Genomic DNA, 24,806 nt, shown 5'->3' with positions numbered 1-24,806 from the left:
TTTAACAGGAGACATCTGCAAGATGTACCGCTGCGTGCGAGTATCAAATCCGGATAGCTATTTTCAATGCATTCTATGGCGTGACTCGCCTCAAAAGCCTATTCAAGTTTTCCGTCTTGATACCGTCACTTACGGTACAAAGCCTGCCTCGTTTCTCTCCGTTCGCACTATGCATCAGCTGGCTGAAGATGAGCATGAGCTATTTCCTATTGGCTCCGATATCTTGCGCCGCGATTTTTATGTTGATGATTTAATCACTGGTGGTGCTTCTACAAACGAAGTCATAGAAATTATGAGACAAACCACAGGGCTACTTGCCAAGGCTAATTTCAAGCTAAGGAAGTGGTGCTCCAGCAATCCTGATGTGCTCAAACAAGTTCCGGAAGAAGACAAAGAAACTCTAGTTAAGTTTGATGATGGCAGCGACATAACAAAAACTCTAGGACTGTCGTGGGATCCTGCGACGGATTTATTCATTTTCACGTTTCTGCCAGCATTGACATCTGGTCGAATTTGCAAGCGCACTGTTTTGTCAACTATTGCCAGATTTTATGATCCGCTTGGCCTTATTGGACCAGTAATCGCAAAGGCTAAGATATTCCTGCAGGCGCTTTGGAGAGAAAGGCTTGATTGGGATGAAAGCCTTTCAGCATCATTGACAACATCTTGGCATAATCTTATTGCAGATTTTGAGCGCACAAAGCAGCTGAAATTTCCAAGGCTTGCACTTTCTGCTGGTGTTTCCATTGAAGTGCATGGTTTTAGTGATGCCAGCATAGATGCCTATGGAGCTTGCGTCTACATCATTTCGACCACGCAAGGCCAATCTCGTGCGGAGCTGCTGTGTTCCAGATCTCGTGTGGCGCCGCTCAAATCGTTGACCGTGCCCCGACTAGAGTTGTGCGGAGCCGTTTTGCTGGCACAACTCATAAACGAAATATCTCGTATGGAGTTATTCGACTGCAAGTTTTATTGTTGGTCTGATTCTGCAGTAGCGCTATCTTGGATTCGCAGCGAGCCATCCAGGTTTCAAATTTTCGTTTCCAATCGCATCGCAACTATTCAAGAGTTGACCTCTGGCATGGAATGGCGATATATTCCAACCGATTTGAATCCTGCGGACATACTTTCACGTGGAGCTTTGCCCAGCGAATTAGTCCAGTCCAACTTGTGGCTACATGGTCCCGCATTTCTGACGAAGGACAAATCTTCTTGGCCAGAGTCTTGCATTTCCGCCTCGTCGCTTCCTGAGCAGCGCTCTAAAGTGTTTGTAAGCACCACACTGTGCGAAGACATTGCACAGCAATGCAAATATGTTAACACATTTGGAAAGCTGCAGCGCGTGTTTGCATATGTATACAAGTTCCTGCACCGTGTACGAATTCCTGGGCTATCGGTGGACTGCATCCGTCATGGTACACTGCTGTTGATGCGCTCAATTCAAATGTCTACGCTTCGGGACGAATACAAGACCTTGCAGGCCGGACACATTTTGAAATCGTCTAGCTCCTGTCTTTCTTTATCTCCGTTTCTCGACAGCTCTGGATTGATGCGCGTTGGTGGCCGTCTAAGTAACTCTGCGCTCGACTTTGAAGCCCAGCATCCAATTATACTTCCAAGGCGTCATCCAGTCACGCGTTCAGTCATTATGCACTACCATGTCCGTAATCTGCATTCTGGACCTCGTGCATTGCTGGCCTCAATTCGGTTGCAGTATTGGCCAATTGGCGGTCGGAAAACAGTGTGCAGCGTAGTCAGCAAATGCACCATTTGTTTTCGAGCCAAGCCTCGTCTTGTGGAGCATGTTATGGCTGACCTGCCAAAGGATCGAGTTGATGCTTCACATACCTTTATGGTCACTGGTGTGGATTTTTGTGGGCCGTTTTTCTACAAAAGCGAGGTCCGCAATAAGGCACCAATAAAATGCTATATTTGCATTTTCATTTGCTTCGCCACCAAAGCTGTGCATTTGGAGTTGGTGAAGGATTTAACCACCGGAGCATTCTTAAATGCACTTAAACGCTTTATTTTGACGCGCTGTCGACCTACGAGGATCTGGTCTAACAACGCTACAAATTTCGTTGGCGCACGGAACGAGATGGCTGAGCTAAAGCGTCTTTTTGAATCCAGCGAGCACCTGCAGGCTGTGCAAGAATTTTGCCTTGCTGACTGTATTGATTGGCGTTTCATTCCGCCGCGCTCGCCTCACTTTGGTGGTCTATGGGAAGCGGCTGTAAAGACTGCCAAGCATCATTTCTACAGATCCGTTGGACTATCGCTGCTCGAATTTGATGAACTGCGCACGCTTGTATGCCATATCGGGGCAATTATTAATTCTCGCCCATCGTTATCCCTTTCAGAACATCCAGCAGATCTCGATGTCTTGACTCCAGCTCATTTTCTTGGTGCTGCTCCGCTGTCAACGTACGTTGAGCCTGATCTGACGAAGCTCAATTTCAATCGGCTGGATCGATGGCAGCGCGTGACGTACTACCAGCAGATATTTTGGGCTCGCTGGCGTGAAGAATACTTGACGCTTCTTCAACAGCGCTCAAAATGGCGAGTGTCGCAGCCTGGACTCTCCATTGATGATGTCGTTCTGGTCAAGGACGAGAATTTGCCGCCCCTCAAATGGCCATTAGCAAGGGTGGTCATCCTCATCAGCGGCGCAGATGGCGTGTCGAGAGTTGCAGAATTGAGGACTTCCACTGGAACCATTCGGCGAGCCGTTCGCAAATTATGCCCGCTGCCGAAACAAGATGTTGTTGAAGACCCTGGTTCTTCAACAGGGGGAGTATGTTTGGTCATCCGGCCAAAAACAGCCAAAACCAGCAGCACATCATAGTTAATAAGTAACGTAAATAACTCAATGCAAAGTGCTCGTTTTCTTGTCGCTTGCTTTGCATAGCAAGCCGAGCACTTAACGTTTCCTTTTGTTGCCATAAATTTGCATAGGCTGCTGCGCAGCCGCCACATATGTACTAGTTATTGTCGCTAACTCTGCAAGTCAAGTTCGTTTTTCGTTATCGCATCTGGTACGGAGAAGCTTAGCTTTCCGTCTACCAGCATAAACTTTGTAAATCTCGGCGATCGCTACCTATGCAAAATAAACATTTGTGCACCTCTTTTAAATTGAACAATTTCGTTTCGCTTATTTTGCAAATATTTCGCCAACATAATTTCGCATATTTGGAATCATAAAAAAGCTTATGATTATACACTTATCATAAATTCTATTTTGATGACATCAAAGACTTTTAATTTTATGAATCAGGTAACAAAGTATTTTATTAAACTCAAAATAAAACATAAAACTTATGTTTTTTGCCATCAACTTTTAGATTTTGTGTAACATTGTCATTTGTACTTTTGCTTATTTCAGACAAATGTGTTTTATATTTTCCAACATAAAATTAATAGACTGAACATAATTTTTATTATTTTTAAATACAATTTTTGGTTCTTTTCTAAATTTATGTATATTTCATATGATCGCAATGCTACCTTAGAAACCTATACTAATTGAAGGAGTATAACATAAATTAAAAAATAATTTTCTCTGCACAATTAAAAAGTTAATTTGGACACAAATATTGTTGAAAACGAGCTAGCAGATCAAAAGGCAAAATCAGGTTCGCACAGGCTCTAATGTATATAAACAATAAACATTTTTCCGATATAAGCAACACACTGAAAATCAACTTGCCGAAGTCCGAACTGAAACAAATGCAACAAATTTAAAATTGGTAAAAATTTTACAATCAATCTAAGCTGCCGACAGATTTACAAGCCAAAAATGCAATTTAGAAGATAAATCAAACTAAACACACTAGGTAATCGAGCCTTATACACAAATCACACACCATCTCCCCTAGAAATAAATCAAATAAAATAGCAATCTAATATTCACTTAAAGACCCGCCCATCAATACAATCATAACATATATTAATTCTTAAATAATACAAATTTTTATTTCTAAAATAATACATATTTTTATTTATGTAGAAATATATCAGGTTCAATATTGCTTTTATTTTATTTTATTTTTTCTTATAATATTGTTTATTATTATTGTTTATAAAACAATACATTTTTCTCTTATAATTCAGAATGCATTTCAATATTTTCTCATACTCGATCAATATTTAAATGCGTTTTTTGGATTACAAAAAAAAATGTATTACTAATTTCCCTTCGAAATAAATATTTTTAAGTTTTAGTATTAGTCAAGCATTTTTATCTTTTTTTTATACAGCACCCAAAAAGAAACCAAGTGAAATTCTATACTAGCCGACTACTTGATAATAGTAGGTGATATTGCAAATTTAAAAATAATAAACATTTTGCAAACTCACTGCCCGATCAACCAGTTTCAACTTTGTCAGAGTATAAATATCCAACGGAATTCGAATGCAAAACAAACGAGCTCCGATCAAATTTATGCATAAATAAAAACACAAACAACCGCCATAGAAACAACAAGTTCTAGATACACATATGAGGCTTTATGCAAACTTTTGGGGGCTTGTGCTATCAACAACAACAACTACAGCAAAACAAGTTCAATGCTACTGCTCCATAACTTATTAACTAGAGACGTGCGTGAGTTTCGTTAAACTGGGCCTCAAGAAGCTAATGTAAAGTTTCCCAAAAAAACTGTTTCCATGTATAGGTACAGAATGCATGCATATTATCAACATTTACATAACCCGAAAAAGTCCGTAACTAAAATGATACGGTACCACAAAAATCGCTTGTTGATTAGAGCATTATTTATAACATACTTTGGTATTTAAAAACATTTAAAAAAAGAGACACTTTATTTGCACATCGAATTTAAGAATTCTCGAAGCAAACTTAAAATAATTTTTACCATTTAAAAGAATTTGTTAAAATTTGACAAAAACTTAGTAGAATTCGGAACCTTGGGCTAAAAAAATATTTTTAAATTTAAAAAAAGAGACACTTTATTTGCACATCGAATTTAAAAATAAAAATTATCGAAGCAAGCTTAAAATAATGTTTATCCTTTAAAATAATTTGTTAAAATTTGATAAAAACTTATTAGAATTCGGAACCTTTGACTAAAAAAATATTTTTAAATTGAGAGATTTTCTTGATTGTAAAAATATAGTATGTATTGCATTCATTACCGTGCGTGATCGTGCTGGCTTTCTTTGTCACGCGCTCAGATCTGTTATCAACGAAACTGAAGCATCAGAACTTGGCAACCGGCAACGTTTGGGTAACTACAGAGCTAATTTTAAGCCTAGTTCATGAATATTAAAATGCTATAGAATCATAAACATTTTCGGGCACGCATAATGAGGCACTCTTTTATTTGATATGGATAATGGTTTTCAAACACCGATAAGGAGAGCAAAGTCAGGTGTTTTTGGCCAGGCCCACTGACATGTCAACAAACTGCAGTCCATGAAAACGTGTGAGCACACTTAATTACTGGGGTGGCACACAACTTGCATAAATTAAAAGGCAAAGCCACCTGTTCCAGGTAAACAATATTGCGAAATAAAGTGCTGCATATTTAAATATCATAACAAGAACAACAGCCACACTCCTAATGAATAGATACATATAAACAGATCAGAAGCAGCGCGCATTTGAAATAAACAAAATACTAGTTTGGCATTCGAGTATATTTAAATTAGCTTTCAGGATCAGCTACCAGCAGCCTATATAAAGCGTCTCGCTTGGCTTGAGATGGCCATAGTCTACATTGAGATCGTGTAAGATCAACGAATCGTCGCTGAATTATAAAAAATAACGCGTGTGAAGGGAACATTTTGTCTAACTTGAGTTTGTGTGATAATGGTAATAAAGAAAGATACATATGAAGGAAAAGTGCAATCTGAGAAATAAAATAAAAAGCGTATTTCTAAAGCGATTAGGATATTCCTAAATCCTCTTGGAATGTTTTTAATCATGCATAAATTAAAAAAAAGTTCTACTGCATGATATGTTGAACAAAAAATGTAGTAAAACCCTATAATATCTCTATAATATCTAAAAACAATTATAAATAAAGATGTTTCAAAAACACAGGGCGAGTTCTAAATAACTTAACTTTTAATGCGCGCTTTAAAAACACTGGAATTAATTTCAAACTCAAACACAATGCATCTTCAACATCAACCTTTATGAATAAAATTTGATCAAAACTATTAAAACATGAAAACAAATAATTCTGTTTTAAAGTTAAATGTTTGTGTTGTTCTTTAAACGTTTTCGACCCACAATAAAAAGGTTACCAAGTTGTCCTCAGATAAAGTCAGGATATAAATGTTTAGATCTTATAAAAGTAAATTTGAATATGAAGGAAACACACCTACACCCAACTAAACTATAAATAATATATTTTTTAGAAGAAATGTTATGAATAATATACAAATATACAAATTTAATATACAAATTTTCCTATTAAACAAAAAAGTAATCAACAAAAACTCTTGTTGATCTCCTTGATGAACATTTTAGCGAAGAATTTGGTTTTTAAACCGCGTTTTTCTTATTCTCTCATTTTTCACAGACCAGCTACACTGACAAAGGAACCAAAGTAAGTCTAAAAGGATCAACACACATACTTGTATTTAAGAGGACTAATTAAATTCTTTATATACATGTATTTTTGCTCACACTTGTAGCCTGAAGCCGGCAAATTTTTAAGCTTTGATCATCTGACTTTCTACGTTGGTAACGCCAAACAGGCGGCCAGCTACTATACGACACGCTTGGGTTTCGAACCACTTGGCTACCAAGGATTAGAGACAGGAGAACGACGGTATGCGAAGCATGCAGTGCGTCAAAACAAGATCGTCTTCGTGTTTGTCTCGGCCTACACCACCGATGATGAGCAGCATGGAAGCCACCTGATGCGACATGGTGATGGCGTCAAGGACGTTGCCTTCGAAGTGGAGGATTTGGATGCAATCTTTACTCTAGCTGTGGAACGCGGTGCTGAGGTGGTGCGCGACATATGGGAGGAGCGCGACCAGCATGGCTTTGTGCGCTTTGCCACCATCAAGACGGTAAGTTATACCCATATATAGATTGATTAAGATTAAATATAATATATTTCCGGATAGTACGGAGACACGACGCACACGTTCGTGGAACGTAGCGGCTATACTGGAGATTTTCTGCCGGGATTCCAACGTGCTCAGCCGGATGTGCTGCTCCAGCATTTGCCCGATACAAAATTAAACTTTATCGATCATGTCGTTGGCAATCAGCCCGACTTAGAAATGGAAAGCGTAGCCGCTTGGTATGAACGTATTTTGCAATTCCATCGTTTCTGGTCCGTGGATGATTCACAAATCCACACCGAGTACTCGGCCCTACGCTCCATTGTAATGGCGAACTATGAGGAGACGGTGAAGATGCCCATTAATGAGCCGGCAAATGGGAAAAAGAAGTCTCAGATACAGGAGTATGTCGAATATTACGGAGGTGCTGGCGTACAGCACATTGCTCTCAATACGGATGATATTATAGCTGCTGTTTCAAATCTGCGAGCTCGCGGCACTGAATTTCTGACCATACCCGCTTCATATTACGAAATACTTGAAGAGCAGTTGTCGAACAGTCGCACCAAAATCAAGGAAGATATGGCCATACTAAAGAAGCTGAATATACTTATTGATTTCGATGAGAACGGATATTTATTGCAGATCTTCACCAAGAACTGCCAAGATAGGCCGACATTATTCCTGGAGGTTATACAGCGCTACAATCACAATGTATGTTTGAATCGCAGTCAAATTTGTCTAGCTAGGACACCCATTTCTATAATTAACAAAGTTAGACAAATTTTACTGCTGATATAAAGAGTTTATGGCACAGTCTAAGAAAATATCTGTTCCTTTTACAGGGTTTTGGCGCCGGCAACTTCAAGTCGCTCTTCACAGCCATAGAAATTGAGCAGGCAAAGCGTGGAAATTTATAAATTTTAATACTTAATGTATAATAAATGCAATGTAATTACAAAAGGCCTCTTACGATTAAATCACTGCTGTCGTCTTTTACCAGCAAATCGATTGTCTATTATCACTTCATTGCGTGGATCGTTGGCAGAAAAGGATACCATAAGGGGATTCCAAAATCCTTCTGGTGATTCCGGTCTCATTGCTCGCTCAATGCGGTGCGTGCAGTTTTTCAAATGATTCTTTATTTCCTGCTCTGTTAGTTTTGCGCACATTATGTTCAGAAACTATGGAAAAATTTAATTAAAAATTAAGATGAAGTGAAAAAAATCAAGTACAAAGCTAAATTACCTTTTCGCACTGTGCACAGTCTATATTGTAGCGTTCTTTTAAGGTCAACTCGCGCTTGATAGCTATGGGTCGGGGAAATTCTTCCAGCGTATCTTCTTCCTCCCCATCTAATAGATTCTCAATATCTTCAGGCAATTTTGTAGTCTCATTGCCCATGTCATTACACGTTTGTGGCTCCTCCTTAATGCGAGGTGGGGTTACTTGCTCTTCAATTCTATTGACACTAACATTCCTTTTCTGACATTGTTGTTTCTGCATATCGATCCGTTTAGCTTCGTGCACTTTCAACTGCGTCACTGAATCAATCATGTCTAAGGTGTTCAACTGTCTACCGTCATCTGAGCTGTCATCTACGAATATTATATCTTGCGTAGCAGGCGTCAAAAGGACTACGCTGGAGGTATTTGACGAAGGAATTTGTAGCGTATCGTTTGCCGGAAGTGGCGCCTCTGACACTCCTTGCTTTTCGGGTGAGTTAAAATCGAAGAAGAGCTCGTCATCACTGTCAAAAGTTGGCTCACTGCTTATTGGCTTTTTGCGGTCTTCTGATGTTGACGTGCTGACATTCTTGTTGGTCCTGCAAATCGGGAATCAACGTTGTGGATAAGGAAAGAAACACTTTGATGCTTTACCTATGTAGAAATGAACGCGACTCCTTCGCTTGCTTTAGAGATTTAGCGTACCAACTGGGACTGGCCTCTACAACGTCCTGTTCTTTATCGCACCTGCTTCGGTTGAATTCCAAACGCATTTGCTTTAACTTGGTTGCCTGCGGCTGACTGTTTTTAGCTGTTTTTGTGAATAATAATGGCCTCTGAGCTTTTGGAGTTTTGCCCAGCCAGCTTGTGGTCAAGTTTGCGTCCGATGGTTGCATATTTTCACTTTCGCGCTTAAGCAGTTTGCGACGCACGGAATGAAGCTTGCGGCAAGGACTGCCAGTTGGCAGTCGTTCCGACTCTCCTATGATCTCATCCTCGTCGTCCTCATCGTTTTGCGTCGTAAGCGCAATGTTCATGTTTAAAGAGTCTTGTGTTTGTCCCAGTGGCGAAATAGATTCGCTCAGTTTTGGGCTATCCAATTTCTTCGGGGAGCCACCCAATTTTCTTCGCTTGTCCAAATGAACTTCAGTCGAACGCTGCTGTAACAGCGTAATTGCGTCATTGAGCTTATCATTGCGTTGCTTAAGCGATCTGATTAAAGTAGTTTGCTCCAAGGACAAGCTTAGCTGCACTGCAACCGTAAAAGATATGAAGAGACGCATTAAATTGCATTCATAAAACTGCCTAACTGGAAGCTTACTCTGAAAGTGGGTCCGTAGTATTTCCAAAGCCGATTCCACGCATATTAATATGGATTCTCCGTCTCCTTTACATTTGTCACAAGTCATTTTAACTGTGTTAACTCATTTAATAAATATTGAAGTTGCCTGTATAGTAGGTGCAGTGTTGAAAAACGCGCCTTTTGAGGCTAGCTCCTACTACTATAGGGTGGCAAGGCCACAAACAGCTGATGGCGCTAGCTAGTTATCAATAAGACCGGTGAATACCATCGCTAGCCCAAAACATCGTGTAAGCGAAAAAGTTAAATAATAAGGTATTCAGTATGGCAAACCTACGTGAATCTTCGGACAAAGCCCTAAAACTGCTTCGGACACTGCCACGCGTGCAAATTGGTAATTTGCGTCCGAACCCCAATTCAAAACAGAATGTGAGAAAAGTGTTAAATAATAGTCCAGTTACGACAATTATGAACAAAAATTTTTATTTTGCAGGACAAACGTGGTCGTGCACAACACGGTGGCGACAAGCACGGCGCCGGCAATAAAGGATCTGGACAGCGTCAGAATTTTATGCGTTTGGGTTACGAGACAGGGAACCAGCCCTTCTACTTACGCTTTCCGTACGAGCCCTACTATAAAGGACACCATCTCCGTCGACAGTATCCTCCATTATCGTTGTTGCAACTGCAGGTGTTAATAGACACGAATCGTATAGACATTAGCCAGCCTATTGACATTGCAACGATCTGCAATTCGGGACTGCTGACACTTAAACCAGCCGAGCTAGAATATGGCTTCCAGCTAACCGACCATGGCTTGGATAATTTCAAGGCTAAGATCAATATAGAGGTGCAGCATGCAAGTGAGGCGGTCATAGCAGCCGTTGAGCGCAATGGTGGTGTTATACGCACAGCGTACTACGATCCCCGTTGTCTCCATATACTGGCCAACCCGAAAAAGTTTTTCCAGAAGGGCGTGCCAATACCGAAGCGCATGTTACCACCCCAGGATGCCGTCGCATACTACACAGATGCCAAAAATCGCGGTTATTTGGCGAATCCGGAAGAAATAAGCAAGGAGCGTTTAGTGCTGGCTCAAAAATATGGCTATGAGCTGCCACGGATTGAGGAAGATCCCCAATACGAGATGCTAACGGCAGCCAAAGATGGGCGGCAGTTATTTTACGGTTTGGAGCCAGGCTGGTTAATCAATCTTGTCGATAAAGTCATTGTCAAACCAAAAGAAACGTAGGGTTTTGCGTATTTGTTAAATAAATATCTGATTTATAAAAGACTCAGCATTTGGGGCGAATTGAATGTTAATGTATACAGGTTACACATAATACTACATAAGTGGATTATTTGTCTCTTAAATTCTTTGTCTTTTATATAAACACTTGCTTGGCCGAAAGATTCTCCATAAATGGTTTGACCACGGCGCTTGTTGCAAAACAAAATATTAAGCCAAATGTGATGGATATGGGCAGCGCTGGCAGAGCCTTACGCCAAATTGCTAAGAGCAGAAGCGTCAGACAGAGGCCAATGAGTATTGCCACAAAGCAGGCAATAGTAGTAGTCCAATCACCGTAACTTGAGGCTTTGCCCACCAGGACAGAGTAGAAGATGAAATCGCCTAGACCCAGTTTGATTCCGCCTATATGTGAGGAAGAAAGCGTAAACATGCAGAACATGTAAATGTTCCATTTGCTTCACAAACTTACGTTCCTCCTGTCCCTCTTGTTGAGCGCCTTCATGGGGCGTGGTAACTGTGCGATATTCATTAGATCTTCGCGAGTTTCCGCTGTTACTTGCTTGCACTTCGATTTGACGACGAGCTATCCGTTCATTTAGATTTGCAGACCACTCTTCTGTAAATCCAGCTGCCTCCGCTACAATCAAATGAATATAAAGTGTTAATTATCATACAATTTCAACTGCCATTTAGAGGCAATTAGTAATGTATTGTAGCTACGAGAAAGAGCGCTTACACCATACGACACAACCAACAATTATGAAAAAAAATACAAGCCAAAAAGCAGACAAGATTTGACACAAAAAAAAATAGTCAAATAAAAAAGTGCATATGTACCGTTTCCACGCAAATGTGTTTTAAAAGTCACAAGTGGCATACCTTCAGCCGCCGATGCCTGAGTATCCTGGGTGAGAGTGGAGCGGGTGTTACCTGAGCGTGAGCTGCTAGCTCTCGAATTGTTGCCTGCCGGCGCCACTTCTGGCGAAGCCAGCGAGTTTTGAGTGGCTCGTGTTGTGGTTGTTGAATTGCTGGATGAGGGTGAGGAGATGCCTGTTGGCTGAGACTGTTGAGGCGTATAATGTGTGCCCATGTAAGTATAGATCACAGTTGCTGCAAAAGTTGAAGAACAAAATGAGATGAGGATAACCTAACCATTAGATTAGAAAGTTCATCTTACAGGAATAGATCAAAGCAGGAAAGATTTGTTCATTCCGCTCCTGAGCAGTTTCTACAAGTATGCGAAGCGGTCCACGAGGTGAAAGTACAGCGATGAGATCTGCAACAATCAGTAAGCCTTGTGAATACAACACAAACTCAACGAATCAATTTTAAAATGTACCCCATATGGAGATAGCGGCTAAAACCGCCCACGCAGTCCATTCTGGCAGATACTTAATGAAGACGAGCGCCATGAGCGCAGCCACAAATATCAGATAGCCTTGCTGCAGACGCAGTGGTGCCTGCCAGTGAATAGCCATCATGCCGGCTACTCCAAAGTTCCACATTATGAATAAAGCTGTGGGATAGTCCATTGGTATGTTATAGGCACGCAGCAGTTCCCTTTAAGAAAAACAACATCAATAAGTGCTCTCAGACGGTACATCACATAATAAACTTACTCCAAATACAAATACGTGAAGATGAAGAGCAGCATGAAGGAGGAGAGTATAAGCCAGCCATGAATCACGCGATAGCAGCGCTTCTTGTATAATACAATCAATAGTATGGTCATGACAACAACCACGCTCATAAGAATGAGAGAGTTGGCCAGAGCATTCCAAAACTTAACACTCGGCTCGGGCGAAAGTTCATGAAAGGGCGTGTAAAGACTGTAAGCATTAATTTTTGAATAGAATCTAGACATTAGAGATTGCTCAAAAACCTACAGGTAAACATCGGTGCTGTTGTAAAAGCTAATGGAATTGATGGTGGTGACCACCACCAACATACATAGGGAAACGGGCACAAATAGTTTAATGACGTGCTGAGCGCCATATTTCAAACCCTGCTCCTCTTCGGCTTGTGCATCGGGTGGGCCACCTGCACCACCACCGCTTAATCGTGGTCTTCCTCCGCCACCGCTACCGCTGCCACTTGGTCGTATTACCACATTGGGCACGGCCAGAATGGCCTGCAAGAAGAAAGCGTTAAATTTTCACAAACGCAATATTTTCTGTTTCCACTTACGCCATCAGCCTGATCCACATTGTTGGAGCCATAATTGCTACGGGGTTGTTGTTGCTTTGGACGACGTTCCAAACGCGATGCTGCGCCGCTCAGACCATCAGCAATGCCAGCGCCGCCCGACGAGGACGTGGCATTGACGTGTGCGTCCATTAGCGGTGTGCGTTCGTTCGCCTCCTCAGCGTTCGAGGACCACTTTGATGCCGTAGTTAATAAATTTGTTGCAAATATTTGCAAATGATAGTATTTTCGTCAGTGAAATTTCTTGTGTTTTAGCGAGCGACTCATTGGCAGTGATGGCACATACTTTCAAGTTTAAGTTATCGATAAGCCAATATTAATCAGTATGAGTGTCCACCCATCCCTGACATGCGCGCAACAACAACATTTCGCCCTCACCCCGTGCACAATTTAATCAAATGCTGAAATTGAAATTCGAATTGATGTGAATAAGTATATACATAAGCGTATTTTTATTCGATTTGATTTAAAAAATCGTATCAGTTAAATTTGAACCGGTTGCAGTTACGGTGGCTTCGAGAGTGGCAGCCAATTTATTGCACTTTATTTTCTAGCGGGTCGTTAGTACTTTACTGTTTGTTGCACTTGACGAACAATTTTTATAGACAAAGCGCGTCGGATCGCGTCAAGCAGAATTAACTATAGCAGACTTATTAATAGCTTACGCAAGCAGTCTACGTTTAAATGACCAGAAAGCGAAGCTGAGCCCAATAACAAACAACTATAGAGCACAAAAATGCAATACGAGTGTTTGCTGATATGCGCACTGTTAGCCGGCAATTCGCTTGCTGGCAGTGACATTCAGCGCCATAGACGTGCTGCCGTTGACGTGGACAATGGCCACGCAAAAGAACAACACACTCTTATCGATCTGCCGGACTGCCAGGATCTGCGCAAGTACTGCACGCATCAGAAGACCACGGACAATCTTGCAATGCTGGAATGCGCGACCAGCTTCAGCTCCAGTCAGTTAGAGGCGTTGCCCGATGGCTGCCAACACGCACTATGGCTGCAACAGCGCCAGCTGCAGAGCGACAGTTGGGTGCAACAGGTTCTGCTACCCTCCTACTGCCCTGAGGAGCAGACCAACTTGTTGAGCTGTATGAATGCTGTCGACGTGTGGAGCTGCCTCGAAGACAAGCGCATACTGATGCCTTCGAGCAGTGGCTGCCAACAAGCACTGAGGCGGGCACACGCATCGCTGGTGCCAGAACATGCCGATGTCGTTGATTTCTATAACGTTTGTAGCGATGTAGTGGAGCAATTGCATTGCGGACGCATGAATGTGGAGCATTTGCCATCCGCTCTATCCCAGCTGTCCACAGTGCAGTGTTTACAGGCTGCAGCAACCAAAACGCCAATCGAGGGTCCTTGCAAAATTGCCATCAATGTCATTGAGCAACAGCGCGGCATGTTAGAGCTGTTCCACACATGTGCTGCGGATTTGTCGGCACTTTGTCCAAAGGTTTGATATTTGGCAGTAACAGCATGCTTATTACTAACTTTATGTTTTCCCCTAACAATAGGAACACATTGGAACGGCCGGTGCTTACAAGTGTCTGGTCAAGCACAAGAACGATCCAAAGCTCACTAAAAACTGTGCCTCAAAGATAGCTCAACGTGATCAGCAAATGGGTCGAGACTATCGTGTGTCGCATGGCCTGGCCAAGGCGTGCAAAGAGGACATCAAGCTCCACCATTGCCGCCGTGGCGTCTCTGAAGACAAACAGGTGCGACTAGCGCAAATTTTGTTGTGCCTGGAGTCAGTGGCCAAGAATGGCACAAAGGTCACGTTGGCGCCTGAATGCCTGGTGGAGATAAGCGATCATCGTCGCATGCTTTTGACTGACTATCAGCTATCACCAGAGCTGCTTAGCGATTGCGCCGATGACATACCCAAATTTTGTCCCGAGGAGCATAAAGCACAGTTGGTAAATGGTTTCACTAGCACTGGCGGGGAAATTATACACTGTCTGATGGATCATGTACGTGCTCGACGGCCCCAACGACGTGTAACAGCCCAGTGCCAACGCGGCCTGGAAATGCTTATTAAGGTCAGTGATGCTGGGGAGGACTGGCGAGTTGATCCTGTGCTAAGACGCGCTTGCAAACCAGTGGTGGATGTGGCCTGCAAAGATGTTGAAGGCGGCGAGGCGCGTGTCATGAGCTGCCTGCTGGAACACATAGGTTCGCAAATGATGTTGCCCGAGTGCGAGCAGGCGCTGCTTCTAATCGAGTACTTTGTGGCGCGAGACTTTAAATTAGATCCACAGTTGTATAAGCATTGCAAGGATGATGCCATCAAATATTGTCGTGCCAAGCGCCACTGGGATGATTCACAGGATCCCCAAATGGATCCCGAGCGAGGACCTATGATACTGCCCTGCTTGCATCGAATGGCTTACAATGAGGACGATCAACAAACGCTGCGCAAGGATTGCTTCAAGGAGGTGAAACGTGTGATGAGACAGCGCGCAATATCTGTGGATCTTATGCCCGAGGTAGAGGACGCCTGTCTCTCGGATTTGTCGCTTTTCTGTGCCGATCGCACTGAAAAGGGTGCCGAGATGGAGTGTCTACAAAACAAACTGGAGGAACTAACGCCTGACTGCAAGGCAGCAGTTACAAAATTTACTGAAGAAGAAGCAGGAAACATAGAGCTCAATCCGGTTATAATGGCAGTTTGTGGTCAGGCAATGCAACAGCACTGTTCAGATATCCTCAAGAGTGGCAAAGACAAAGGTAGGCTTACAGCTCTTTATGCTTATCAGAACTAATTGTTGTCGATTTATGTAGGAGAAATGATGGACTGTCTGGTGGCCCATAAAAATGATGCTGATCTACGTCAGGACCTTCATTGCCACGCCGCCATCGAACACTTTCAAATCATTTCGCTGAAAAGCTATCATTTTACCTACAAATTCAAGGAGGCCTGTCGACCATATGTGACTCGATTTTGCGCTGCCAGCGCCACCAAGAACGAGGTCGTTGCTTGTCTCAGTGAGGTCAGTAATAGTCTTATTAAAAGTCATTTATTCAAATGAACTGAATTATCCGCGAAAGTTCGTAAGAAACTTAATACTTTTCTTCAGTTAATGTAAATTGTATCACATTTGAAAATGTTTATTTTCATTTGAAAGGTGATGCGCAATGATACAATACGTGGAAAGCGACACCAAATACCCAAGGAGTGCCGACAACAGGTCAAGTCTCAGCTATATCAACAACGTGAGAGTATTGTGCTCGATCCCAAGCTTGGCAAGGCCTGCAAACGCGAGTTAGAGAACTTCTGCTCCGATAAAAAGGGTCCCGGTCAGGTGAATAAAAATGCAAGTCGCCCATCTCTCACTTAACACTCTTAACACAACCACTTTCCATTATTTTATATTCTACCTTTAGTTAGCTCTTCTTTTTACAAGTCGTTTTAAATTTCTATAAACAGGCTCTCGAGTGCTTGATGCAACAGACACCACGTCTGGGTATGGATTGCCATCACGCCATCTTCATGGTGAAGAAATCCGAGCTAGCAGACAGTGAAACCGATTATACACTGATTAACACCTGTAAAGAAATGACATACAAATTTTGTCCAGACACCGACTCTGTCAAACTATTGAGCTGTCTAAAAACGTACAAGGATGATCCACAATTTGATCCGCGTTGCCATTTGGTGGTGGTCAATCGTATGATAGAACAGAACACGGATTTCCGCTTTAATCCAACGCTGCAGAGTGCCTGTGGCAAGAATATTGATCGCTACTGCTCGAATATTGTGGCCACGGCGCAGCCAAACGAGGAGCTCAACGGGAAGGTAAGCTATGGGGAATATCTCAAGGGCTATCTAATCCATACAAAATTACCGCGATGTTCGTTAAGAGTTCAAAGAGAATTTACGAAGTCGGGAAATATGAAAATTAGGCCACCAAAGAAAGTATCGCCATATGCAAGTACTTGTATAAAGGAACAGTAAAATATTTATAAAAACAAAGATCACAATTCAAATGAAACAAAATTTAATAACTTTTTCCAAGCAAATTATAGATTATTTAAATTAATTTTTTTATCCAACAGAAAATTGATAACAGATTTCAGCAACAATGACAATTTCTAGGCGCATCCAAGAATTATTAATACTAGTATTATAGAAAGCTTCAAAAGATTTGTACTTTTTACAACAAATTTACGTTAAATTCTTTCTCAACATCCAGACAAATTGTTGAAAAATTTAAATAATAAGTGTATTACTATGTTTGTATTATCATTTATTATTATTATATTTAACAGGTATTGCATATATATTTAGATTCTTGTAGATTCAAATAAGGCTTTCACAGAATTTATGCTTATCTGGACACTCTTCCTCAGAAGACTTCGTGCATTTTTAATATTCTAATATTAAAACAAAAAGTGGATCTATCCAATATTAATAGCGCTGTTACCACGTCCCTTCGCTTACGGCTCTTATTATGTACGCACAAGTCTCCAATTGTTGGGATCATCAATGGTGGCCGTTAGCGTTTCTAATATATCTGCTCCGACTTCGACGTTAAGTCCTAGCCAGTTATAAGGTCCGCTCGTGCTGGTTAAAGCATTTAAATCCTGGGGTACACCGGTACGTGCAAATGAAGTCCAAATCTTAGCCATTTGCTGTGCCATACGTGTATCCTCACCCTCCAGAGGATGCGTAGCGAAGAGATATATGTTATCATTCGAATGATGAACGCCACCGTTGAACGGATACTGATCATTTCCAAACTCATAGCCGAAACGCGTGTAAGCGCCCTCGTATTCAAAACTGTAGACATAGATGGGTGCGTCCGGTTGCCTGACATGCAGTTTGGTCGCCAGACTTATGACGGGCGATTTCATAAAGATGTCGGAGGTGAGCTAAAATAAACAATAGATGATCAAAATCGTTTGATCAAAAACCGTAAAAATAGACCAACATCGAAGTATGAGGGTATAGCTTCCTTATGGGCCTGACTTTGTAGTAAAAAGGGAGTATATAGCAATCGATAAAGCAGCTGATCCGTTAGTCCGGTCGTATCGTTGACCATTGCTATTAAACCTTCAGATAGCTGACGTACACTCAAATCGCTTATGTTGACGCCCTTGGCATCCAGTCCATCATAGTAGCCTGTTAAAAAACTGGTTATTATTATCATGCTCTACTGCTGGCTGATCATAAGTACTTACTGGCCAAGACAAATGATCCATCGTGTTGGGTAAAACCCGTCATAAGTGGAACTTTTCTATTGTACTGCTTTACAAGTTCGTTCGGATTTTGTGGCAAAATGTCCTGCAAATCACCAACAACGGGGGAAAAGGATTCAGATTTGGTAGCCTCCAGTATATCACGTACCGATGCTCCAAGTATACACAAGAGCAATATCTTATCATTCCTTTCACAATCGGTGCAGCCCAGTGCTTGGCAAATTCGTATTGCTTGCGCACTGGGATCTTTGGTTACGGCCCATCCTGCAAAAATTGACCCCGACTGCACAATGGCACGTTGAAAGAGGCGATTATCAGCCGTGCGTGGGCTCAACAGCAATGCGCTGGTTACACCAGCACCGGCACTTTGTCCAAAAATGGTCACCTGCTGTGAATCACCGCCAAATACGTGGATGTGCTGTTGCACCCATTCCAGAGCCAACAGAATATCGGCAATTGGTGCATTTCCGGGCAATTGCTGGCTGTAGTTTGTCAACCAGCCCAGGGCTCCCACTCTATAGTGGGGAACCACTAGCACCACATCATGCTCAAGCAAGTAGTTAGGCGGATGATCGGATGACGAGCCATTGTAGTAACCCCCGCCGTAGACATAAAACATGACGGGCTGACGAGCCGTTAGCTGTTGGAATACAGAGGGTATGCTTATCGAAAATAACTGCATATGAAGTCTAGGTATAGTGAAAATCCTATTTCTTCGCGTTGTAAACATTGTATACTTATGGATTCCTAAATCTGTTTTATCGAAACCTCACAGGGGGTGACCAGATAAGGGTTGAGATGTTGCGAAATTTTTCAATATTTTTCATCATCCAAAATAAGGTGTATGCAAAGTATTTTAGTTAAATCTAGACCTATCCCTCGGAAAGTCTCTTTAAGAAAGTTATACGCCAAATTGGTGACCTAAAAATAATTTACTGCTTATAAAATTTGAATAAATAGTTTAATTCATATGCTTTTTTCTTTAAGCATAGTTCATAAGAAAATTTCCCAAATCTGTTTTCCGTTAATAGATCGAAATCAATTCCTACGAACATACAAAATTATATAACTCATCTCGTGAAATTTGACAATTTAGTGGGAATCGGAAAGGTAACCCAAAGTCGAACTCAAAGAATAAGGCTTTCTAATTAATAGAAATTAGCCTGAAAGCGTTTATCAACTCACATTTTTAGTGTAAATACACAAATTCAAACAGTCCTCCAATTGCGCATCCGACGCTAGTGGATCTAGGTTAGTGATTACCGGGCAACGTCGTCCATAGTTCAGCCCGTTGAATGTATTTGACCAGGGTGAGCGTGGAACAGGTGGCTTTTAGGCAGATGGGTGGAAACACGTCAATTATATTATTATATATCATAAAGTCGCTTATCAGCTGGTCGTGTGCGCTAATTGGACCGCTACACGCCCAACTGTTGTTAGACAGAATAAGTGGTGCGACCCTTCCCCCAACTACTCACGCGAAAACGCAGCTTTTTCACGGGAGCCTCTGCATAGGGAACGCCACGAAATTGCATAAAACTTTGTTGTGTCCACGAGGTGCGATCATAATTGCCTAAAACTGCACCTTGACCGCCCTCCAGATGAACTGTAATCGTTGGCTCAGTTGTTTGAGCATCAGCGGTGCCGCTGCTGCTAATGACGATCCAGGTGATCAGAACTGCGCTCAAACAGCCGCAAAGTGCCAAAATCATGTATAGGCCGCGTCTAGGCATCGATCTAAACTGAACGACAGCGAATGATGTTACACATACAAAACATGTGAACCAGAACATCGTTATCGCTTAAAACCCTTTCAATTGTTTGACATAATCGTAACTAATTAGCCTGCTATATTCTCTTGTTCTCTCTTTTCCTCTCTCGATTTATTTTGTTTGCAGGTCATAAAATGTTTGAAGGCGAAGTTCCGGGAATCTCGATTGGATGAGCAGTGCGCTAAGGAAATGATTAAAATATTGCAGGAGCAGGCGTTGAACTATAAACTGAATCCGTTGCTGCAGCATTTTTGTAAATCAGAAATTCAGGAGCTATGCAAAATGCACATGGACGCCGATGAGCATGGACAGGTAGAAGAGTGCCTCAAAACAGCCTTTTTGCAGAAGCAGCTTATCAATCGCGAATGCCAGATGGAGGTCGCCTCTCTAATTGTAGAGGGCAAGGCAGATATTCACGTTGATCCCGTACTAGAGACGGCGTGTACGGTGGATTTGTTGCGCTACTGCTCCAAAGTTAACAGTGGAAGTGGACGCAGTAAGTAGTTTGTAAAGATTATGGCGCAAACATAGAATACTGTAACTTGTTGCTCTCCTCTTTCTTACAGAATTAACATGTCTACGGATGCTATTGCGGGAAACGCCGAATTCACTCGATCAAGACTGTCGGCAGAAGTTGCAGCAACGCATTGAAATGTTTAACAATGCCGACAGTGCATTGGGGCCGCCTGAGGACATGCAGCAGCTAGTGCAACAGGTTGTCACATCACCTTCGCGGAAGTATTTCCTTGTGATATTGATAAGTGCGACAGGCATGGTCTTTTTCATGGGAATCTTTCTGGGACGCGCCACCAAACGTGCAATGAGCTTAAAGAATAAGTAGACTGTAGTGAGTAAATAGTAGCTGAGTAGTAGCTTAAAGTCTAAATAGTAGTCAGAAACTGATGATAAAACGAATGAATGACTTAATTTTTGTGCTAGCATGAAAGTAATGAATAGCGCTTCCTTTCCAATGTAAATCCCGCACATAATATTTTTGTATATGTTTTCATTGAGTTTTCCATTGCGTACAGCTATTTTCATAAGCAAACTGTGGCTTAATCGTTTGTAAGACCAAAAAAGTGTATTTTGAATTGTATAAATTGTGTTTTTTATAAATTGTACTAACGTTCGTTTTAATTAATCGGTATCGTTATACGGCTATCGAAGAACCTTATAGTGGCCCTAATAGTGTACACACTGTTCGACAGTGTTGCCATACGCGAGCACTGTCTTTGTCGAGTATGTGCGTGTGTTAATTGGAACGCGAAAAAGTTGGCTGCTGTAACAAAAATCTTTACTTATTAGCATAAACTAGATTTTAATATTCATTAAATCATTATGCAATAAAACAAGTGGACAATAAACTGAAGTGCAATGTATTTGAAAAACTAATGGTAACTTCTGTATCGCCAAGTAAGCAGCACAGTTTGAAACGCACACACACACACAAACGTTCACGACAGGGAGGCACAAAACAAGTTCTAATAAGAAAAAGAAAGCCCAAACAGTGTAGGGGGCAAGGCACCAACACAAAGAAGCAACAGCTTGCAGTGGCTTTGTGATGGGCACAAGCGGTGGCTTTAAAACCGAAGGTAAGTCGAGCACGCACGCACAACGAGGCAACACCTTGAAAACTCGTATATGTTGTTTTTGATTTTGTTGTTGCAGAACCCAGACCAATGGCTTTGAACCATTCAAGCAGCAGCAACAGTGCTAGTAGCGTGAGTGTTGCCTCCACCAATGCATCGGCCGCACAATTGGTAGCCAGCGGCGCGGCTGCCAGCTCTGCGGGTAACACTTCACTAAGTGTCGAACTGTGTTTGGTATGTGGCGATCGTGCCTCCGGACGCCACTACGGCGCCATTAGCTGTGAGGGATGCAAGGGATTCTTCAAACGCTCAATACGGAAGCAGCTGGGCTACCAGTGCCGGGGAGCTATGAACTGTGAAGTGACGAAGCATCATCGGAATCGTTGCCAGTTCTGTCGGCTGCAAAAGTGTTTGGCCAGCGGCATGCGAAGTGATTGTAATTTTCGTTTAAGTCGTCGTCTCAAAATGCACACAAACCCACTTACCCACATACACACGCATGCTCTTAATCACAATCTTGCACACACACACACATAAATGCACACTCACCAACCGCAGCATAAAACCGCCGACATCACATTAAGCACCGTTAGAGCTGACACGCTTATTAATTCCTCTTTCTTTCCTTCAATATTTTTTTTTTGTATACCTACAGCCGTACAACACGAACGGAAACCCATTGTCGATAGGCGCGATGCTAGCGTTGGCGGCAACAGCGCCGCCTCCTCATCCTCCAGCAGTGTTGCGGCCACCAACAGTTCTTCCAGCACCAAACCCAATTACCAACAGCAGCCGCGGAACAAGCAGCATGTCAGTACAGCTGCTGCCAGCGCTGCTCTTTTTCAGCATGCGGCCAATACGCCACCAGTGCCAAGCACGACAGCCACTGCTTTTGGACTAGCTGATAACCTCTTTCCCATGAGCCTGAATTTCGCAGAACTCACACAGACTCTGAGTGAGTACCAATGATCTTTCCATTGAAGATTCCAGTAACAGTACGTATTCTCATTTCACAGTGCTCGCTTCACAGCAGCAGCAACAACAACAGCAACAACAACAATCTAGCAGCGCCACAAGCCACTGTTATTCGCCCGAGCCCAAGGCCGATGTGGACGATGAAGATGATGACTCCATGGACAACAGCAGCACATTGTGCCTCCAGTTATTGGCAAACAGCGCCAGCAATAATAATTCACAGCATTTAAATTTTAATGCTGCTGCGGCGGAAACATTGCCGACCACAGCCACTGTGGGTCTTATACAAAGCTCCCTGGACAAGCGTGTCATAGACAAAGCTTTGCAGATACTGCAGCCCATACAGCAGCATTTAGAGCGGCACAGTGGTAATCAGAGCAGCGCCTCTGTGGCAACACTCAATATTAAACATGAATGCGACTCGGATGCCGAGGACAGCGGCACAGAGGATGTTGATGCAGACCTAGAGCACATGGATTTGGACATTGATTTTTGCAATCGCAGTGATTTTGTGGCCAGCGAAGCGATCTTCACACAGGACTTGCTAACGGATGCACAGTGCGCTTTTCACGTACAACCGCCAACATTGGTCCACTCGTACCTCAATATGCATTATGTGTGCGAAACGGGATCTCGTATTATCTTCCTTACTGTGCACACCTTGCGTAAGGTGCCGGCTTTTGAATTGCTGGATGCTCATACACAAGTGAAATTGTTGCGTGGAGCTTGGCCAGCTTTATTGGCAGTAGCGCTAGCCCAGTGCCAACGTCAACTTTCTGTCTCTACAATCATTGGTACGCTTATCCAGAGTGTGCGTCAGCTAGCGGACATTGATAAAATCGAGCCGCAGAAGATCACAAAGCTGGCTCAGCTTACCCGTACTTTGCATGATTTCGTGCAGGAGATGCAGACGCTTGATGTGAGCGATATGGATTGTGGACTTCTGCGTCTGATTTTGCTTTTTAATCCGCTTCAGTTGCAGCAGCGTCGGGAGCGTCAGTTGCGTGCTTATGTAAAGCGTGTGCAGCTTTATGCTTTGTCGACACTTAGGCGGCAGGGCGAAGAAAGGTGCAACTCATTGTTTGCCAGCCTATTGCCCTTAAGTGGCTTGGAGTCGGATTTAATGGAGGAGCTGTTTTTTGCAAATCTGGTGGGTCAGATGCAAATTGATGCTATGGTACCCTTCATTCTGATGATGTGCAGCAGTAGTGGACTGTAGGAGAGCAAGACTGACGAATGGATTGGGAGTAGATGGCTGAGCGTAGGGGGGGCCAATCGCGCCTAGTGCGGACAATACTTAGATATAATTATAATATATAATTACATACATAGATACACATACACCTGCATTAAAATATATGAAGTGCAATTTTAGTGTATTACACTCAAGAGGCGGCAACGTCCATTTATTGTCTAGATCTAGAACAACTAAAACTAATGAGGATAGGGGTTGGACATGACGTCACTGCGTTCCCTCTATACTTTGTGCAGCCTTCGGCGCTGGCTTGTACTTGTTGTGCACTTCATTGTTCAAACCCTCACGGTTACGGGCAATTTCAATGGCCAGGAATTGAACGCGGAATACGAAAATCGAATTATCTGGCGAGAATTCCTTGCTAGCATCGGCACGCATTAACGTACCATATGAATAGTCTTCCATTTTGTTAAACTTCTCTGCGAATTGACGCCATTTCAGCTTCTCTGTAGCCGATTTTAAAATTTCATCAGAAAGAAATCCTACATTTAAGTCCGGAAAATCCTGCCGGAAAGTAGTGTAGATTTGATCGTCGTACGGTGTGAGCCGTAGTGTTGAAGGATGAACGCTTGTTAGTAGCTACATACATAAATAAGCCAAGGTGAGGAAGATCCGCTAGGTAGGGTAGATTTTGTCACTCACATTAAAATGAACTTCCGCGTGTTCCAGAGCTTTGGCTGCCCACATTTCCTCAACAAGCGAATCATTGCCGAATTCCTCTGCCGGTCTCGAGAGAAGCGAAGCACCCTTCTGTGAATGTCCTGAATTAAATAACTTTTATTTGTCGTTGGTAAGCTTACTTACCATAAGCTCCATTTTAATAGACTGTAAAATTCAGATAAGTCGGATCTAGTGTTCAATATTTTAATACATTTATTTTTGCCATTCACTGTAAGTAAATGTATTTTGTGATGTGCAAAGTGAAGCCTGTATTTATCGATAAGTTTTGTGTAGTTTGGAAATTAGAAATTTTA

The 24,806-nt window shown here is 42.4% G+C and overlaps 8 protein-coding genes across 12 annotated transcripts; 4 read left to right on the top strand and 4 right to left on the bottom strand.

Annotated features, from left to right (window-relative positions):
- The first annotated feature begins 5,732 nt into the window (after positions 1-5,732).
- On the top strand, positions 5,733-8,024 carry LOC115625643 (4-hydroxyphenylpyruvate dioxygenase). Its single transcript, XM_030520774.1, has 5 exons — positions 5,733-5,833; positions 6,549-6,575; positions 6,664-7,047; positions 7,105-7,758; positions 7,890-8,024. Exons 1-5 carry the CDS (start codon positions 5,831-5,833, stop codon positions 7,962-7,964), a joined length of 1,143 nt encoding a protein of 380 aa, XP_030376634.1. The 5' UTR covers positions 5,733-5,830; the 3' UTR covers positions 7,965-8,024.
- LOC115625633 lies at positions 7,896-9,722 on the bottom strand. Its single transcript, XM_030520765.1, has 4 exons — positions 9,592-9,722; positions 8,925-9,522; positions 8,293-8,869; positions 7,896-8,228 (listed from the first exon to the last, which is right to left on the bottom strand). Exons 1-4 carry the CDS (start codon positions 9,677-9,679, stop codon positions 8,025-8,027), a joined length of 1,467 nt encoding a protein of 488 aa, XP_030376625.1. The 5' UTR covers positions 9,680-9,722; the 3' UTR covers positions 7,896-8,024.
- A 70-nt stretch (positions 9,723-9,792) lies between these two features.
- LOC115633864 (39S ribosomal protein L15, mitochondrial) lies at positions 9,793-10,869 on the top strand. Its single transcript, XM_030531359.1, has 2 exons — positions 9,793-9,999; positions 10,064-10,869. Exons 1-2 carry the CDS (start codon positions 9,895-9,897, stop codon positions 10,820-10,822), a joined length of 864 nt encoding a protein of 287 aa, XP_030387219.1. The 5' UTR covers positions 9,793-9,894; the 3' UTR covers positions 10,823-10,869.
- On the bottom strand, positions 10,820-13,360 carry LOC115633863 (presenilin homolog). Of its 3 annotated transcripts, none has more exons than XM_030531355.1 (8): positions 13,010-13,357; positions 12,709-12,953; positions 12,442-12,651; positions 12,162-12,382; positions 12,000-12,098; positions 11,660-11,932; positions 11,292-11,459; positions 10,820-11,224 (listed from the first exon to the last, which is right to left on the bottom strand). In XM_030531355.1, the coding sequence occupies exons 1-8, from the start codon at positions 13,157-13,159 to the stop codon at positions 10,956-10,958; spliced, it is 1,635 nt and encodes a 544-aa protein (XP_030387215.1). In that variant the 5' UTR covers positions 13,160-13,357; the 3' UTR covers positions 10,820-10,955. The 3 variants fall into 3 exon arrangements, with proteins under 3 accessions (XP_030387215.1, XP_030387218.1, XP_030387217.1); XM_030531358.1 differs by having other exon boundaries at positions 10,956-11,224; positions 11,753-11,932; positions 13,010-13,360; XM_030531357.1 differs by having other exon boundaries at positions 10,956-11,224; positions 11,702-11,932; positions 13,010-13,359.
- A 122-nt stretch (positions 13,361-13,482) lies between these two features.
- Positions 13,483-21,134, top strand: LOC115633859 (Golgi apparatus protein 1). Of its 2 annotated transcripts, none has more exons than XM_030531351.1 (7): positions 13,483-14,492; positions 14,554-15,769; positions 15,824-16,032; positions 16,168-16,344; positions 16,470-16,838; positions 20,140-20,509; positions 20,580-21,134. In XM_030531351.1, the coding sequence occupies exons 1-7, from the start codon at positions 13,764-13,766 to the stop codon at positions 20,852-20,854; spliced, it is 3,345 nt and encodes a 1,114-aa protein (XP_030387211.1). In that variant the 5' UTR covers positions 13,483-13,763; the 3' UTR covers positions 20,855-21,134. The 2 variants fall into 2 exon arrangements, with proteins under 2 accessions (XP_030387211.1, XP_030387210.1); XM_030531350.1 differs by having other exon boundaries at positions 16,168-16,356.
- Positions 17,024-20,079, bottom strand: LOC115633862 (cholinesterase 1). The gene is made up of 5 exons (XM_030531354.1): positions 19,720-20,079; positions 19,427-19,570; positions 18,224-18,881; positions 17,974-18,164; positions 17,024-17,914 (listed from the first exon to the last, which is right to left on the bottom strand). The coding sequence occupies exons 1-5, from the start codon at positions 20,032-20,034 to the stop codon at positions 17,492-17,494; spliced, it is 1,731 nt and encodes a 576-aa protein (XP_030387214.1). The 5' UTR covers positions 20,035-20,079; the 3' UTR covers positions 17,024-17,491.
- A 110-nt stretch (positions 21,135-21,244) lies between the features above and the next one.
- On the top strand, positions 21,245-23,966 carry LOC115633860 (nuclear hormone receptor HR78). 2 transcript variants are annotated; one of them, XM_030531353.1, is made up of 4 exons: positions 21,245-21,605; positions 21,682-22,032; positions 22,258-22,557; positions 22,619-23,966. In XM_030531353.1, exons 1-4 carry the CDS (start codon positions 21,575-21,577, stop codon positions 23,794-23,796), a joined length of 1,860 nt encoding a protein of 619 aa, XP_030387213.1. In that variant the 5' UTR covers positions 21,245-21,574; the 3' UTR covers positions 23,797-23,966. The 2 variants fall into 2 exon arrangements, with proteins under 2 accessions (XP_030387213.1, XP_030387212.1); XM_030531352.1 differs by having other exon boundaries at positions 21,682-22,038.
- On the bottom strand, positions 23,942-24,734 carry LOC115633865 (protein PBDC1). The gene is made up of 3 exons (XM_030531360.1): positions 24,637-24,734; positions 24,475-24,582; positions 23,942-24,411 (listed from the first exon to the last, which is right to left on the bottom strand). The coding sequence occupies exons 1-3, from the start codon at positions 24,646-24,648 to the stop codon at positions 24,040-24,042; spliced, it is 492 nt and encodes a 163-aa protein (XP_030387220.1). The 5' UTR covers positions 24,649-24,734; the 3' UTR covers positions 23,942-24,039.
- Between the last annotated feature and the right edge of the window lie 72 nt (positions 24,735-24,806).

Source organism: Scaptodrosophila lebanonensis, unplaced genomic scaffold (genome assembly GCF_003285725.1).
Source record: "Scaptodrosophila lebanonensis strain 11010-0011.00,11010-0021.00 unplaced genomic scaffold, SlebRS2 tig00000001-arrow-pilon, whole genome shotgun sequence".
NCBI classification, from domain to species: domain Eukaryota; kingdom Metazoa; phylum Arthropoda; class Insecta; order Diptera; family Drosophilidae; genus Scaptodrosophila; species Scaptodrosophila lebanonensis.
The sequence above is the reverse complement of the archived record's forward strand: the minus strand, read 5'-3'. Positions and strand labels throughout refer to the sequence as shown.

Coding starts and splice junctions, on each gene's coding strand:
- LOC115625643 (XM_030520774.1), top strand. Junction 6,576..6,663: donor ACACTGACAAAGGAACCAAA/GTAAGTCTAAAA, acceptor TCACACTTGTAG/CCTGAAGCCGGCAAATTTTT. Junction 7,759..7,889: donor TACAGCGCTACAATCACAAT/GTATGTTTGAAT, acceptor TTCCTTTTACAG/GGTTTTGGCGCCGGCAACTT.
- LOC115625633 (XM_030520765.1), bottom strand. CDS start 9,679: ATGACTTGTGACAAATGTAAAGGAGACGGAGAATCCATATTAATATGC. Junction 9,523..9,591: donor ACTACGGACCCACTTTCAGA/GTAAGCTTCCAG, acceptor TTACGGTTGCAG/TGCAGCTAAGCTTGTCCTTG. Junction 8,870..8,924: donor TCGCGTTCATTTCTACATAG/GTAAAGCATCAA, acceptor CCCGATTTGCAG/GACCAACAAGAATGTCAGCA.
- LOC115633864 (XM_030531359.1), top strand. CDS start 9,895: ATGGCAAACCTACGTGAATCTTCGGACAAAGCCCTAAAACTGCTTCGG. Junction 10,000..10,063: donor ACCCCAATTCAAAACAGAAT/GTGAGAAAAGTG, acceptor TTTATTTTGCAG/GACAAACGTGGTCGTGCACA.
- LOC115633863 (XM_030531355.1), bottom strand. CDS start 13,159: ATGGACGCACACGTCAATGCCACGTCCTCGTCGGGCGGCGCTGGCATT. Junction 12,383..12,441: donor TTCACGTATTTGTATTTGGA/GTAAGTTTATTA, acceptor TTTTTCTTAAAG/GGAACTGCTGCGTGCCTATA. Junction 11,933..11,999: donor TCCTGCTTTGATCTATTCCT/GTAAGATGAACT, acceptor CAACTTTTGCAG/CAACTGTGATCTATACTTAC.
- LOC115633859 (XM_030531350.1), top strand. CDS start 13,764: ATGCAATACGAGTGTTTGCTGATATGCGCACTGTTAGCCGGCAATTCG. Junction 16,033..16,167: donor TCGTTGCTTGTCTCAGTGAG/GTCAGTAATAGT, acceptor TTCATTTGAAAG/GTGATGCGCAATGATACAAT. Junction 20,510..20,579: donor TAACAGTGGAAGTGGACGCA/GTAAGTAGTTTG, acceptor TCTTTCTTACAG/AATTAACATGTCTACGGATG.
- LOC115633862 (XM_030531354.1), bottom strand. CDS start 20,034: ATGTTCTGGTTCACATGTTTTGTATGTGTAACATCATTCGCTGTCGTT. Junction 18,882..19,426: donor TGTGTATTTACACTAAAAAT/GTGAGTTGATAA, acceptor GTATTCCAACAG/CTAACGGCTCGTCAGCCCGT. Junction 18,165..18,223: donor TGGATCATTTGTCTTGGCCA/GTAAGTACTTAT, acceptor GTTTTTTAACAG/GCTACTATGATGGACTGGAT.
- LOC115633860 (XM_030531352.1), top strand. CDS start 21,575: ATGGGCACAAGCGGTGGCTTTAAAACCGAAG. Junction 21,606..21,681: donor CGGTGGCTTTAAAACCGAAG/GTAAGTCGAGCA, acceptor TTGTTGTTGCAG/AACCCAGACCAATGGCTTTG. Junction 22,039..22,257: donor CAGCGGCATGCGAAGTGATT/GTAATTTTCGTT, acceptor GTATACCTACAG/CCGTACAACACGAACGGAAA.
- LOC115633865 (XM_030531360.1), bottom strand. Junction 24,412..24,474: donor ACGCGGAAGTTCATTTTAAT/GTGAGTGACAAA, acceptor TTATGTATGTAG/CTACTAACAAGCGTTCATCC.